At 65.2% G+C, this 15,361-nt stretch overlaps 1 protein-coding gene across 1 annotated transcript in view; it reads left to right on the plus strand.

Annotated features, from left to right (window-relative positions):
- The first annotated feature begins 1,963 nt into the window (after positions 1-1,963).
- PIEZO1 (piezo type mechanosensitive ion channel component 1) overlaps positions 1,964-15,361 on the plus strand; it is a 29,753-nt gene continuing 16,355 nt past the window's right edge. The window contains exons 1-13 of the mRNA XM_019505254.1: positions 1,964-2,111; positions 3,536-3,658; positions 6,916-7,038; positions 8,276-8,318; positions 8,667-8,829; positions 12,212-12,365; positions 12,483-12,696; positions 13,314-13,485; positions 13,632-13,739; positions 13,934-14,018; positions 14,504-14,598; positions 14,700-14,960; positions 15,046-15,157. Of these exons, the coding sequence (XP_019360799.1) occupies positions 1,964-2,111; positions 3,536-3,658; positions 6,916-7,038; positions 8,276-8,318; positions 8,667-8,829; positions 12,212-12,365; positions 12,483-12,696; positions 13,314-13,485; positions 13,632-13,739; positions 13,934-14,018; positions 14,504-14,598; positions 14,700-14,960; positions 15,046-15,157 (1,801 nt within the window). The remainder of the gene's footprint in view (positions 2,112-3,535; positions 3,659-6,915; positions 7,039-8,275; positions 8,319-8,666; positions 8,830-12,211; positions 12,366-12,482; positions 12,697-13,313; positions 13,486-13,631; positions 13,740-13,933; positions 14,019-14,503; positions 14,599-14,699; positions 14,961-15,045; positions 15,158-15,361) is intronic.

The raw sequence follows: 15,361 nt of genomic DNA on the forward strand, positions 1-15,361 counted from the left end.
TGCTGTTCTCACGAGTCCCCCGGGGCCACGTGAGAGGAGGCCACAGCCCCAGGCTCCTGTACTGGGCACGGCTGGGCCCCGTGCCAGGATGCAGCCCCGCACTGTGCCGTCACCTGCCCGAGCTTGCGGCACCCGCGTGGGGTGCGGCACTGTGACCAGCAGGACTTTGTTCCTTGCCGGCTGGTTACAAGGGTCAAAGAGGGTGTAACCCCTGCTCGTGGCTGCCTGCTGGAGCACGGGTCCTGGGGCCAGCCGAAGGTTTGCTGCGGCCAGGCTGGATCTGGAGCCAGTGACAAATGCTGACCCCTCCCCGCTCTGCCCCCAGGGCCATTTCTCAAGGCACTGGAGGCTCCTGGCTCCATAACTTGCTCGGCCGGTTCCCAGCGCCACTTCTGACGATGCAGCATCCCCCTCCCGGCCCGGCCGGCTCATGTGATGCCCCGTGACGCAGCCTGTCCTGGAGTTCAATTGCGGGACTGTGCGAGCGCCTGGCCTGCGGCCCAGCCAGCCCCGCATTCGGTGACCCGTTCCCGGCTGGCGCCAGCGTCCAGCACAGGGTGGCATCGCGGGGGCTCTGGGGTGGGGCCGGACACCCCTTTACTCCCCTCCCTGCCAGGCACCTTGGACTTGCTCAGAGCAGCTGCAGCTTTGCAGGGCACCGGCATTGCCTCTGGCTGCCCAACGCCTTGGTCTGTCCCCATCTCGCTCGCCCTTCTCACCTCCGGCGCCTGGTCTAGACCCACCCAAGCCCCCTGCCCTGCAGGTCCCAGTGGGCACGGAGGCGATGCCCCTCTTGCTTGCATTTCCTCACAGGCCTGGGTGCCCGAGTGTGGCTGATGCTGCGTGTCCCCCCACCCACCCCACTAGGCTCTTGGCTGCGGGTGGGCGGCATGAGCCTGGCCGGTGTCCAGCTGGCTCAGCTCCCCATGGCCACTTTATAAACATCCTCCAGGGCCTGCGCAGGGCAAGGGTCGCTGCCTCGGCTGCTTGGTCCTGGGGGCAGCTCCCTCCTAGCTGCTGGCGAGGGGGGTGGGAGCTGAGAAGCGGCTCTGCTAAAAGCCCTGGGACCGTGCAGGAAGCCTCCCCTTTGCCAGCCCTGCCCCGGGATGTCCCGGATTGAGCCACATCCTGTCCGGAGCCAGCATTGTCCCGGCAAGGGGCAGGGATTGCAGACTAGCTCTCTAGTTCTGTCCTCCCCACTCGCCCTGTCCCGTCCCCACCCCCAGCTGCAATGCATTTATCCCCCTCCAGAGCCTTGCAAGCTGGGCCTAGCCTGCCTGAGAGCCTGGAGCAGCCCGGTCACTTCCTCTCCAAAATGCAGCCACCTCTGGGGAGTGATGAGGGAGCTTGCTCTGGGACTGACGTGTCCCTGCGGGCAGGGGAGAGCACTGTGGCTCTGGGATGTGCCCAATGTGTGGGAGGAAGTGGGGGTGCGTGCATGAGCCGGAGCCGCTCGCAGCATCAGGGAAGGGCTCTCCCCTCCGCGGCACTGCTGGCACTGGGGCAGGCATATTTGCTCCATGAGCTCATGCCTTGCATCAGTCGTGCAGTCAGGGAGTTCATGCTGCCGGGGAGAGCCAGGCACTGCCGGCCCCTCTCCCCTCCCCACAGACAGCCCCACCCAGCCCCCTTTGGGGTGGCCGGTGCCCGGGGGTGCCTGAGCCAGCCCCTAGCTCATGCTCCCAGCCCGACAACAGTGCAGGAGGGGGTGGCACCTGCCCCCCTGATGCTTTTCAGGGGAGAGGCTGGATACCGGGCACCCCTGCATGCCCCCACCTGGTCTGAGGCTCAGGATTGGGCACGGGACAGGCGGGGAGCTGGACGCTGGATGCCAGCCCCTGCAGGCACCTGAGGTCTGCCCTTCATGTCCACCTCCCTGAGCCTGCTGCTTGCTACCTGCCCTGCTGTTGGCAAGTCCTCCATGCCCCCCTCCTGGAGCCCTGCTTCCCCCCCCTGCTCCGGCATGGCACGCGAGGCGCTGGGTGGGGCCCTGTTGGCGCATGTTTTCACTGCGCTGCTCCGGGCCTGGGATGCTTTGCCCCAGTTGGAGCCGTCTCCTGGCATTTCCGGGTCAGCCACTGGCTCCCGTGTCCCTCCCTCCCCTGGAGAAAGTAGGTCCCGCCACCCCATGTGAGTTCATGGGCATGGGCATGTGCCTGCAGGAAGCTGGACACGCCTGGTGTCCGGGGCCCGGCATCGCTTGCAGCAGGTCGAACCGGCGGTGCTGCTCCGGGCTGCCATCGTGGTTGCCCCAATTAGCGCTCGCACGCGCAGGGGTGTCGGGGCAGCAGCCCTGCCCTTGAGCCGGCAACCGGCTGGCCTGGTAAACAGCAAGGGGGATGGAGAGGCAAACCGATGTTCACGTCGCCCTGGCCTTCGCTAAAAATAAGCCGGAGCCCGGAGTCAAGCAACCTCCCTGCCCCTCTGCTGCACCAGGGTCAATGCTGGGGACCTGTTGGGAAGGACCCCGTGTTGGGCAGGGTAGGGACAGGCCAGGGGCCTTGCCCTGGCTTTGCAGGGGCACGGGGAATTATTGCAGCTGGCTGCCCCATGTCTTTTCCTGCCCCGGGTGCCCGTTGACTGGTCAGAGGAGGGGTCAAGCTGGGCACCTTGGATGTTTCTCAGAACGGAGATTGCAAAATTCTCCTGCTTTCTCGCTCCTGTGGACCCTCCTCGCGGTCTCTCTGCAGCAGCTGTTGCAGGCAGGGAAGTGAAACCCGCCTGGCATGGGTCTGGCATGGTCATCCCTGACACGCCAGGAGACAGAGCCGCATTGGACAGTCCAGCCAGTGGGCCTGGTCGCTGGGGTCTTCCCTTGTTGAATGGGTCTAGCTGCTCCCTGCCCTGCCCCGCATTTGTGTGTCTGTCCATCCATCTCCCCTCTCTCTGTCCAGGTGTCCGTGCAGCACGGAGGCAGGAGGCCTGGCTGGCCCAGGGGTTGTGGGCAGGGAAGACAGGCGGGCACTCCCGCGGGCGTGTGGGCCCTGGCACTGCCAGGAGTTGGTGGCACAGGACAGTTCCCAAAGTGAGAGCCAGGCCTGGCCATGGGCCAGCACAGCTGTTAGGCACAGCTGCTTTGTGACAGGCCCCGGGCACTGTCCCAGGACAGCTTTCCCCGGCTAGATGCTGTGTGGCACCTTTCTTCCTGTGGGCCCGGGGCTAGCTCTGTTCTCTCCATGACCTTGCCCCGGCGTGCCTGGTCGGCACTGGTGTGTAGCAGCCCCACGCCTCTAGCATGGCTGCATCATGCGGTCTCTTGTGCCCCGTGGTGCAGACGGCTCCACTGGGTCCCGTTCTCAGCCCTGTCCTCATCCCCCTCTGTGGCTTTGGGCAAGCTGCTTCCCCTCTTAGCAGGCTGGGGCGAGTTTGTGCTTGTAGTACAGGGGCTGCGGCACATGGGGGGAGCCTGCCCTGCCTCTGCCTGGCTTCAGGGAATGGCAGGGGCGGCATCAGGAAATTCCCCCCTCCCAGGTTCACTGAGCCCGACCGTCTGTCGAGGGGGTGCATGTGCATGGGCAGTACCATGCACCCCCAGCTAACCCACCCTGGCCTCTCTCCGCAGCCTGCCTCTTCCGGGTCAACGCCCTGTCCCTTGTCTACCTGCTCTACCTGCTGCTCCTGCCCTGGTTCCAGGGACCCACCGAGCGCACCATCCGAGGTAAGGCCTGCGCGGGGTCCGTGTGTCCCGCTGGCAGGGCCCGACTGCGGCAGGTGCCCCTTGCCCAGACACATACATGCCCAACATTGCTCCCTTTCTATGCCCAGGGCAAATGCCATTCCCTGAGCTGAGCCCAGCCTGGTGCAGGGCTGCGGGGGGCACGCCCTGTCTGGGGTGAGCTGTGGACCAGTTGGAGTCCCCATGAGAGCAGTGGGGACCAGTGGTTCGGGCACAGGCCTGGCCCTGGGTTGTGCTCCTCAGCACCCCCTCCATCACCTGCATGCGGCTGGGTGTGCCCTGCAACCCCAGGGGCAGCCCAGACCCCTTTTGCTCAGCCCAGGGAGACTCCTCCTTCCCTGCCAGCAGTGCAGGGGCTTTGATACATAGCTCAGCAGCTGCAACGGTTCGTGTGGCCGATCCCAGGCCAGGCATTTCACCTCTGCCTTTCCGCTGACACAGCCAGGAGCTGTTCCAGGGCTCTGGACTGGTGCTCAGTGGGCACATACTCCCCTGGCCCTGAGCTCGCCTGCCTTCTCCTGTGAGCCCCCAGTAGGGATTGTGGGGAGGAACGGGGTCCTTGGGGCTCCAGCATGCCTGGGAACAGTCTCCCCATGCAGAGAGGCTGGCAGGGAGCAGCCCTGGCCCTTGAACGAGCTGATGAGATGCAGCGCAGGTCCCCGTCCCGGCTCTGATTTCTGTGAGTCCAGCACAAGTGGAGCCTGGCAGCTGGGGTGGGGGACAGGGCTGTTAGCATTTCCATGGCAAGCCCTGGCCATCGTAGAGGTGGGGCGCAGGCACACAGACCTTCACGAGGGCTATATCTGTGCACAGCAAAGCTCAGGGGCCAGGCCAGGAGGTGCACCTGAGCCCTGTCTACGCTACAGCACCCCCACCCCAGCTGGGTCCAGCCCAGAGCTGGTATCTCAGCTACCCTGGCTGGGTGGCAGCATGGATCCTGGTGCCTGAGGACAAGGCTGATGCCCTCCAGCATCCCGAGCTGGGCCCCCTCTGCCTCTGGATCGCAGCCCGGGCTGCCCTCAGGCTGGGCGCCGGGTTCATGGGGGTATTTTTAGGCCGAGGGGGCTGTGTGCCGTCCGATCGCGGTGCCTGGCTCCTTCCTCTGCGGTTTCCCCTGGGCTGAGCCACTCGCGGGTCTCGGCGCACGGTGGCTCGCTGGCGGCTGGACCGCTGTTAATTATAGCCCGGTCCATCTATTAATAGGCTTCTCACTTGGAAATGGCAGCTTCCAAGCCCCAGGCACATTAGCTGGAAACCTCAGAGCGGAGCCATGGCCACGGGGCTGGGCTGGGCTCTGCTGTGTAGTGCCCCCCTGTCCTTCTCCAGGACCTCTGCGCGGGGCATCTGGGACCAGCCCCACGGGCTTCGCTGTTGCTGCTTTCCGCTGCTGATGCAGGGGGAGCTCTTGGCGAGGGTCCCTGCAGGGGATGCATTGGGGAGTTAACGTGCTCCCACCAGCATGCAGGATTGGGGCCCATGGCCTGCTGCAGCCAGGACAAGCTGCAGCCCGGGAGCTGGCAGCTACTCAAAGCTCCCTTGAATATTTCATGTGCCAGCGCAGCCGGGCTCTCGCTGCACGCTGGCTTCCAGGAAAACGGGGAAGAGGCTACAAAACAGCCCAAATGCAGCCCAAACCTTGCTCCCCTGGCCTAGCTGGTTCCCCGCCCCCCGCCAGCACTGCTTTTCCAGCCGAGGAGAGGAAAGTGTGAGCTCTCTGCGCGTAGCATCCTTGGCACAAGGAGCCGCGGCGGCGAGCACGGGGGGCTGCGCAGCTGGTGGAAGGTCTGACGGGGGCGGCCGCGGGGGGATTTGTCAGCGGTGGCCTCACCTGGCAGCTCACGCATGGAAAATTCCACGCTGGCTCGGCCCGGGGCTGGACCGCGGGGCTGTCCGCGCTGGCAGGCCACGGGAGCCCAGCTGGGTTTCATTTGTGTGGGCTGCAGGAGGGGGGCGGACGTGGGGTCAGGCCCCGAGCAGGGAGGCTGAGTCCTGCTGCAGCTTCCTCAGGAGCTGAGGGGGCCAGCCAGGCCTCCCAGGCAGGCCTGGACTCCTTGCACGGTGCAGTGCCTCAGTTTCCCTGCCAGTAGGGATGGGAGGGGAGGTTGCAGTCCTTCCCTGCATTGCTGGGGTACTGTGAGGCTGTGCTCCTCACAGCCCGTCGCCCTCGTTTCCAGGCAGCTGGGTGTGCGCATACACGTATACATACGTGTGTGTACATGTGGAGGCCCTTGGCCTGCAGCCCAGAGCTCCCGGGGGCTGCTGAGCTGGGCAGGGGCACATGCATCCTCTGCTTCCAGTGCCCAGTTTGGCTGTGGCTCTAGGGTGTGCAGTCCCAGCATTACATGTGCAAATCATTTGCAAATCAGCCCCCACAGGTTTGCCTTTTCAGGTTGCCCTGTGTGTGCGTGGATGTGTTTGTGTGCATGTGTGTACATGCATGGGTCTATGTGCATATGGGTGCACCTGTGGGTGTGTGCGTACATGGGTCCATGCATGTGTATGTGTTCACCCATGTGGATTGTACATACATGGGTCTGTGTATGTGTGTGTGCATCTGTGTGCATACACACATGGATCCATGCACATATGTGTGCACCTATGTGTGTGGGTATATACATGGGTCCATGCAAGTGTGTGTGTGTGTGTGTGCATATATGGGTTTGTGTGTGTGTGAACCCGTGTGTGTATGCATGTATTCATGCACGTGTATGTGCGCACCAGTGTGTATGTGCATGCACGTGTCCTTGCATGTGTATGTATGCATCTCCCTGTGTGCATGGGTGTACATATGCAGTGCACGTTCTAACCAGACTGCAGCGGGGCTGTGGCTAATTGGGGCTGTGCTCCCAGTCGAAGGCCACTGTAGGTGGGACAGTGGAGCCCTTCATGGCATGGTGGGCATGGAGGGGCTGCCTGGCAGCTACGTGGCAGGCTGCGGGCACTTCCCCGTGTGCTGAGGGTGCTGGCCAGACATGTGATGCCCGCGGGATAGTAGGTGACTGGAGGCTGGGATCTCACCCCAGGGCTGGCTCGGCTGCTATGGTGAACTGCCTGGTGCTGGGAGCATGGGCTTCACCAGCTCCACTGTTCAGGGCTTGAGCAGCTCCTTGAGTGCTGGCATACTGGAGCCCGGGATGAGCTGCAACCCCGCACCGCCCATGCCACTTTCTCTGCCCGCCATGAAGGGCCCGTGTAGTGGACATGGGTGAAGGCAGCAACAAGGATGGTTTGTCTCCTAGGTCACACCGGGCGCCTCCTGCGAGCTCTCCTAGGCACCAGCATCCTCTTCCTCCTGGCCCACCTGATCTTCCAGATATGCCTCTACACGGTGCCTGGCTTGGGCCAGCTGCTGGGACACAACTGTGAGTATGGTGGGGGCACCCCCTGGTTTGGCAGCCCCGAGTGCCACCCCCTCGCGCCAGGCCCAGCTCCAGCCTGGTCCCCGCTCCCCTCCTGCCCTTGCTGCCACCCAAGACGCATTCACTGCTAGCCGGCCTCTGCCGTGAGGTCATCAGAGTCCCTCCATGACATCACAGCCGTATCCACAAGCATGTCAGAGCCTGGGGTCCATCGCCCCCACCCATTTCTTCAGCCCCTTCTGCCCATGTGGAGGGGACACAGGCGTTGGTAGCAGCCGCTGGGTCACTTCCCCTCGGCTCCATGCCCCTGGTCTCTGCTGCTCTCTGCCTTCCTAGGAAATGCCCCCCAGACGCACCACCCTCTTGCTGGCTGGGGTGGAGGGACTGCGCTCACCCAGCAGGAGCCCAGCCAGGATGGGGGCCTGCTTCTGCCCTGCTTGCACTGCACTCTCCTGGCCCACTGGTCCTGTGTTTTCATGGGGAAGGGGCGGTCTGGCAAGGGGCTGCCTGTTCTCCATCTTGCCGTGAAGCCAGAGCTGGAGGAAACATTTCCCTGCTGGAACGGCAGGCCCGGCTCGCACCGCTCCCCAGCACCTGGGCTGGACCAGTCTGGTTGCTGCAAACCCCTGGGGCAAAACGCCCAGCACCAGCCCCCTTGCCCCGCAACAGCTGGTGGAGGAGCCCTGCTTCTCTTTCCCCTGTTGTCCCCAGCTTGGGGGTCTTTTAATGGGAAGACCCAGGCAGGGAGATGGCAGAAGCCTGCACCCCTCAATCAGGGCCTCTCTGCTGCCGTTGCAGCCCAGCCTCCCCACTGGTATGGGTGGGAGCGGGGCCAGGCTCAGGCAGACATGAGCCTCCAGCTGCCGGGTGCAATCACAGCCCCATCAGCATGCCCTGGCGCTGCCTCCCGGTCCCACATTGCGGGGGGCACCTGCTTGGTGGGCCAGCCCATCCATCAGGATGGGGTTTCCAGTGCTGGCCTCCAGGCTGACAGCCCCCAGGCAGGCAAGAGCTGCCCTTGGGGAGTGCACGGCCAAGGCTGGCTAGTGGCCACGTGGTGGGCACATCCCTTCCTGCCTGGGGGGACTTTTGACCCTCGGGGCTTGGCCTTTCTTGGGCATATGGGCAAGTGTGCCAGGAGCGATGTGAACTGGCTCTGCCCTGCCCCTGCCTGCCCGGCTGGGCAGCACCCTGCCCCTGCACCCTCCCTCTGACCTGGTCTCTCTTTTCTTCTTCGCAGGCAGCACATGGGAGACGCTGTCCCGGCATGTCGGAGTCACGAGGTGAGGGGCCGCCTGCTCCGTGCCATGCTCAGGGGGTCGGGGTGGGTGCCTGCAGGCTAGGGGAGGGGATGCTCTGGGACCCACTGGGACAGAGGCTCCTTGAATAGCTCCAGGAGGGTGGCACATACTGTGCTGTGCCTCCTCTGGGCACTGGCACCCAGCTGGGAGCTCCCCTGGAAGCCCCTGCCCTGTGCCCACAGGGGAACACGGACATGTCCGTGCCCTTGTCCTGATGGCTTCGTCCCTGGCACGGGGTGTGTGTTGCACCAGTGATTGGGGGAGCAGTGTAGACAGGTGTCCTGCGACAGGCAAACTGGCATCTCACTCCCTTCCCACCCTCCCCCACAGGCTGGAGCTCGGCGACATCCCCAACTCGGTGCGCCTGGTGGCCCCCGACGTGGGCATCCTGCTGGTCTCCGCCATCTGCCTGGGTCTGTGCCGCCGCCTCAGGCCCCTCAATGGGGCGGGTGCCTGCGTCCATAGGCCAGCACCCCTCGAGCCCCTGGAGCAGGTGAGTCTCTGCGGCCTGGAGAGCCTGCCCATACCATGTCCCCCTGGCACTGCTGACCCGTGCCTGCCGCGGCCTCGGGAAGGGTCCTGCCAGGGCTGCACTGGTGCCTGCCCCAGGCTCAGAGCTGGGCCAAGCTGCCCTAGGATGGGGGGCTGCAACTGGGGGCTGGGCCTGGCCCCGGCTTCACCCGTCTTGTAGGAGCCAAGGTGAGTCACGCTGTGGGTGGAACAGTGCCCCTGTTTCCCCACGGTTGCCATAGGGACTCCTCGCAAACAGGCGAGGAACAGAGTCTCATTATGTGGGGCCGGGGTGAGCCCTGGGCACCACGCCGGGCAGCCTCTGCCGCCCACGAGCCCCGGGGCTGGGCAGCCCCTCGGCTCGTCCTGCCAAGTTGTCCCTGCTGGGCATAGAGCAGCGGGGGCTGTGTGCATGGGTTCCCTGCCTGGCCCCCGGAGCACGGCACAGCTGTGCACAGCTGTGCCCGACCCATGTGCAGATCAGCATGCCCCGTCATAGGCTTTGAATGCCTTGCTGTCCCTTCCCCTGTGACGGGAGCTGGGGTGCGGAGCAGCCAGGCCTCCCCGAACCCCCCAGACCTCCAAGGGGGCTACGTTCTCCTCGTTGGCTCTGCCTGGGAGCTACCTGGGCAGTGCCAGGACGTGTTTGAGCTGGCGCCGGATCCTGGAAAGCCAGGCTGTCTGCGGGCAGCAGGGTGCTTCTCACAGGGCCAAGGGCTGTGCAATTCCCCGCAGCCCAGGGCTCACCAGGTGGGAGGTGGAGGAGCCGGTGCTGTGCGTGGGGATGGGGGCAGAGCGTACAGAAGTGCTTGTCTGTCTGCACTGGGGCTCAGCTCTTCTGGGGGCCCCTGCATTATGGGGCTGGCGGAGCCAGGGGAGGCTGGAGACCTGGCCACGAGCCGTGCTGAGAACAGAATGTGCTGGCAGGGATGGCCAGGCTTGGGGGGCTCTGCACCTTGGCCTCTCCCTGGCCAGCGGCAGCGTTAACCCTGCTGCCCCCGGAGCTGCAGCCGGACCCATCCAGCATTGGGGAGGGGTCTTAGGTGCGCCCAGCCAGGGGAGAAGGTGCTGGCTCCTCACAGAGCCCTTCCAGCGTGACTTGGGCCCATTCCACCTTCACCAGCCGGGCACGGCAAGGGGTGGGATGGGAGAGGCCCAGATAACTCATTGCAGCTCCAGCCCTGCCTGGTACCAAGATGCACTGCTCCCCGGGCAGTGTCCTGGCCCCGTGCCCTCCCTGGCCTCTGGGCTACTCTGGGATTAGGCCGGTTGTGCAGCAGGTGCTCCCCCCCTCCTGCAACTGGCTGTACCCAGGTCGACAAGACACCCACGGGCTCCAGCCTTTGTCTGCTGTTGGCACCGGGGCGTGGGAGCCTCGGCCCAGCACAGCAGCCGGCACAGCTGTCCCTGGCTAGGGCTGCACCGCCCGGGCAGAGCCCACTGTCAGCACCCTGCATGGGGGAGCCTCCGTAAAGCTTCCCTGTTCCCACGGGGGGGCTGCAACCGCTGGGCTCGGGCTGTTCTCCTGCCCCAGTCTCTCCAGCCATAGCTCAGGCATCCTGGCTTCTCACCCCCCGCAGGGACCACTGGGCTGGATGTTGGGGCACCCCCAGCTCACCCCCACAGCTGTGTCCCCAGGCGTGAGACTTTGCAGGCTGCAGTCAGTGCCCACCCCCTGGGAGCATGTGGGGGCTGCCCTGGCAGTGGGGCAGCATCTCAGCTTGGGCCTGAGCACTGAGGGGCTCGTTCCTTCCTTCTTTGGTGGCCCAGGACAGGGGGCACATGCTGCACCCTGCCACCTTGGCACATGGGTGCTATGCATGGGGCAGGACCCTTTTAGCCCCCAATCCTCCCAGCTTCCTGCCAGCCAGGTGCCAGGGGGCTGGGATCTCTCGTGGCATGAGAGCGGCCCCAGGCTGCTGTTCCCAGGCCCCGGGTGTTTGCTGTGGAGGTGGGGAGTGGACAGGTGTCTCCATCAAAGTGCCGCTGCTTTGTGCCAAGGGGGTGTGCCCAGGTACTTCTGTTCTGGCTACTGAAAGCTCCCTTCCCAGTGCCACCAGCCCTGTGAACTCCCCTGGTCTCTGCCCCCAGGGCTTGGATGTTGCTAGTGCCAGCGGGGCCTCTGTGCTGGCTGAGTGCCTGGGGCAGAGGAATGGCAGGGGTGGGAGTGGCCTGTCCAGGTGGCGGGTGCCGTGCTCTGCAATGGGGTGCTCAGCTGCACCCCCCTGCTCCTCCATGGCAGCTGGGTCCCCCTTGCAGTCGGTGCTACTCCGTGCTGGAGCTGAACCTGGGGCCCCACGCCTGGCGGTAACCAGAGCCAGGTCAGACACACGTGCCTTTGTTGGGAACCCGCACAGCAGAGCAGAGCCCAGGCGGGGAACGCAGGCAGGGCCAGTGGCACACTCCCAGCAGCCGGGATCAACAAGGGCAGGTGCAGGCAGCTGGGCTCGGGGCTGGCATGGAGGAAGCATCGTTCCTGGCACCTCCAGCAAGGGCTGGGCTGGCTGTGGGGGGTGCAGACCTCAAGCTGCTCGCTCTCTGTGGCCGAGGCCATGGCATGTCCAGACTAATGGAGGTCTCTCCCGTGCTGCCGGCTGGGGAGTACTGGTGCCTTCCCTGGAAGGCTGGCAGCACTGGGCCTGTCGCCGATCTCCACCTTCCTGCATCTCGGGTCAGATTGGCCTCCAGGCTCCTCCAGGCAGTGGGGCCATGTCCCCCATGCCGCAGTGGCCTGGGGGTATGTGGCATGTGGCCAGGGGGCTGCTCTGTGGGGTGCTGGGACCAGACTCGAGTGCCCCCCTTGAGTGTCCCCACACACCTGCCCCATGCCCGTGGCCTTTGCACCTGTCGGGGCGACCTCTCCTCCACACCAAGGCCTGCATACATGGCCTTTCTGGGGAGCCGGGGGATTGGGTGTCAGTGTGTCCTGGCTGGAACGGGGCCGGCCCCTGCGCTCACGTTCCTGCAGTGCTAGATCCCTGGATCTGATTACCTGGCTCCTTGCAGCGGCATCAGCCTGAACTGTCCTGTGCATCGGCCCAGCACCCCTTGTGGTATCATCCTGCCCATGGCCAACTCGCCTCGTCCCTTGTGGCCCCCCAGAGGTCTCCAAGCCCTTCCCAAGGACTGGAGAGGGGGACACTGAGGCACAGCCAGAAAATCTGTGGGGACAGAGCCCAGGTGTCCAGGCCCTGGCTCCCAGATAGCCACTAGGCAGCATGGCAAGCCATGGGATGTGGCCTCCAGGGTGGCAATGCCCATGCAAGCCCTGGCGCCCTTCAGGACAGTAGGACTCCACTGTGCCCAGTCCCGGGGCTGTAGCACAGGCAAGGGAGCCCTGACCTTGCCCCGGACGCCCACAGGAGGAGGAAGAGGAGGAGGATGAAGGTGCTGAGAAGCCGGGCGATGAGGATGCAGCGACGGAGACGACACCCCTGGCCGCCAAGCTGCGGGTGAAGGTGCACTGGCTGCTGCGAGCAGCTGGCAAGGGGCTGGCGCTGCTGCTGCTGGCTCTGGCAGGTGAGAGGAGTGCGGGGGATCTCAGCCCAGGGTCAGGGCAGCCCCTTTGCTGAGCTAAGGGGGGCTCATCCCTGGAGCCGTCGCAAGCCCCTCAGGGTAACGGCTCTGACCCCGCAGGCATCACGCTGCCGTCGGCCTTCTCCAGCGTCTACTACCTGCTGTTCGTGGGCATGTGCACGTGGTGGGCCTGCCACTTCCGCCTCAGCCACCTGGGCTTCAATGCCGTCTGCATCATTGTGGGCGTCTACGCCGCCGGCCACCTCCTCTGCCTCTACAGCTACCAGGCACCGTACATCCAGGCCTTCTTACCTCCCGCCAGCATCTGGGCACGGTAAGCTGGCAGCTTCTCCCTCCCTCCCTCCCACCACCGTCCAGCTGGCCCCTTGCTGTCCCTGCAACGGGGACAGGTGGCTGGGGGTTGCCCAGGTGCGCTGGCTTTCCTCGTGCCAGGTAGGAACCGGACTCAACCCCCCTTCACCAGTTCTGGGCTCCCACGTGGGTCACGTTTCCTGGATGAGGTCCCAGGGGAGTGGCCGCAGGGCTGGGCTGGACCCATGGGTGCACGGTGCTGCCCTGCCCTTTCAGAGCAGGGATCAAAGCCGGACCTGGGCTGCGCCTCGTGGCTGCGGCTCCTTTGTCTCATCCATGTGGGGTGAGCTGTGGCTTTGCCTCGGCTTCTGTCCCCCAGGGAAAGACTGGGCCACAGTGCCCCTTCCCTGCTGGGTGCAGGGCTGTTTCCAGGTGCCGTGTGCCCTTCCCAGCACCCAGCAGATTGTAATCACGATGCCACAGGACCCCTGGCTTTCAGAGCCCCTTCTGCAGGGTGTAAGATGGGATGTGGGTGGCACTACCCTGTGCAACCCAGGAGCTGTGCTAGCTGCACAGGGTGGTGGGAGCGGCGTCGGGACCCCCGCCAGGGGCTATCACACCATCCTCTGCCCCATGCAGGGTATTCGGGCTGAAGGACATAGTCTTAGCCACCAACTGCAGCAGCCCCAATGCGCTGGTCCTCAACACCAGCCATCGCTGGCCTGTCTACGTGAACCCTGGCGTCCTGCTGCTGCTCTACTTCACCGTGGCCACCCTGCTGAAGCTCAGGCGGCTGGAAGCCTGCCACCAGGTGAGCGGCTCCTGGCTAGCCCTGCCTTTCCCCTCCCCATCCCCTGCCCCTTCTCTCCCCCGCTGCCCCAGGGCAGCAGATGCTCCATGCTGCAATGACCTGGTGCCCGTGGCCCTGGCACTGAGGTTGGCTCTCCCCCAACCCAGAGACTCACGGTGGAGACAGACGCACGGGCTGTGCCGCCCCGGGATGAAGAGCTGGTGGAGCTGGAGCGCTGGCCCCAGGCTGGGGACAGCCTCGCTGAGGACACCAAGGTCAGGAGCGCAGCCGCTGGGGCAGGGGACAGGGTCCTGGTATCTCCATAGGGGAAAGGGGATGTGCCCTCAGGAATTAGTGCCCGCAGGAGCTGTAGGTAGCACAGACCCCCCAGGATCTGTGGGGTTAATGGGGGTGAGTGAGGGGCACCTGGGTGTGCAGTGCCCACAGCTCACACCCCTCTGCCCCCCAGCCCATGCTGTCGCCTGGTGCCGAGGCTCCTGCCACCAGCCCCGATAACTGCACCGTGCACATCCTGGGGGACCCTTCCCCGCTGGGTAAGCCATGGGGTGGGGCAAGAGGTGGTCGGGGCTTGCAGCGAGGTCCCCGAATCGGGGCGCCTGGGGTGGGGTGAGGTGAAGCCACGCTGCCCCCTGGTGGCTGCAGCCTGGCATTGCAGGCTAGGCCTCTGGCGGGAGGGGCGGGGCACCCCCTGGTTCTGGGGTGCAGGGCAGGACGGTGAGGACTGTCCTGCTTGGACCCCTGCCCCTTCCCCATTTTGCATCCGCTGCTTGCCCAGGCCCAGGTCACTGGGTCTGTGCAAGGGCTGATCGTGGAAGGATGCTGGGGGTGGGAGGCCTCGTGCCCCCTTGGCCATGTGCAATTCAGACCCTGCAGCTGGGTCCAGAGCTCACCATCTCCATCCGCCTCCTTGGTGGGGGCTGGTGGGACCCTAGGGAGCCCCTGTGGGCTGAGACGGGGTGGGGAAGGGCAGTGGGTAGCCCGGGGGCAGCTCCGACTGTCTTTGCCGTGCTCTCCGCAGCCAGGAAGAAGCGGGCACGGCGCAAGGACCCCCTGCAAGCCCTGGGCCACATGGTCCTGAAACAGAGCTACGTCTGCGCCCTCATTGCCATGATGGTAAGAGCCGGGGGGCAGACTCCGTGCACCCCAGGCGGGGGCACTGGGGAGGGAGCCTGGACCGGTGGGTGCTGCCACGTGCCCGTCTCGGTGCCCTCCAGGTATGGAGCATCACGTACCACAGCTGGCTGACCTTCGTCCTTCTGCTGTGGGCCTGCCTCATCTGGACCATGCGGAGCCGGCACCACTTCGCCATGCTGTGCTCGCCCTTCCTCCTGCTCTATGGCCTCGCCCTCTGCGGCCTGCAGTACGTCTGGGGCATGGACCTGGCCCCCGAGCTGCCCACCCGCATGGGCTCCATGAGCCTGGAGCAGCTGGGGCTGGCACGCACCCCATACCCCTGCCTGGACCTGGGAGCCAAGGTGAGCCCTTCTCCACCACCTGCCTGTCCGTCTGGGCATCTCTATGCCTAGCCGGTGCCCAGCCTGACCCACGTTGTCCCTGCAGCTCCTTTACACCCTGACCTTCTGGCTGCTGCTGCGCCAGTCCGTCAAAGAGAAGCTGCTGAAGCGGAGACGCCCGCCTGCCCCCCTGCTCGAAGTGACCGTCACTGACACAGGTGAGGGGCGCGGCGCTGGCCAGGCACGTACAGTATTTCCGCGGCATGGGGTTGGGGGGTCCCTGCAGCCTGCTTCTGGGCTGGGATCTGCCGTGGGGCATTAAGGGGCTGGGCTGTGGCATCCCCCAGAAGCAGCCAGAGCACCCCAGGAGAGCCCAGCACCGAGTGCAAGTGCCCTGGGGGGTGGGGTGGGCAAGCCAAGAC

The sequence above is a fragment of the Gavialis gangeticus genome, unplaced genomic scaffold, assembly GCF_001723915.1.
Source record: "Gavialis gangeticus isolate Ggan-Ray unplaced genomic scaffold, GavGan_comp1, whole genome shotgun sequence".
In the NCBI taxonomy this organism is placed as follows: domain Eukaryota; kingdom Metazoa; phylum Chordata; order Crocodylia; family Gavialidae; genus Gavialis; species Gavialis gangeticus.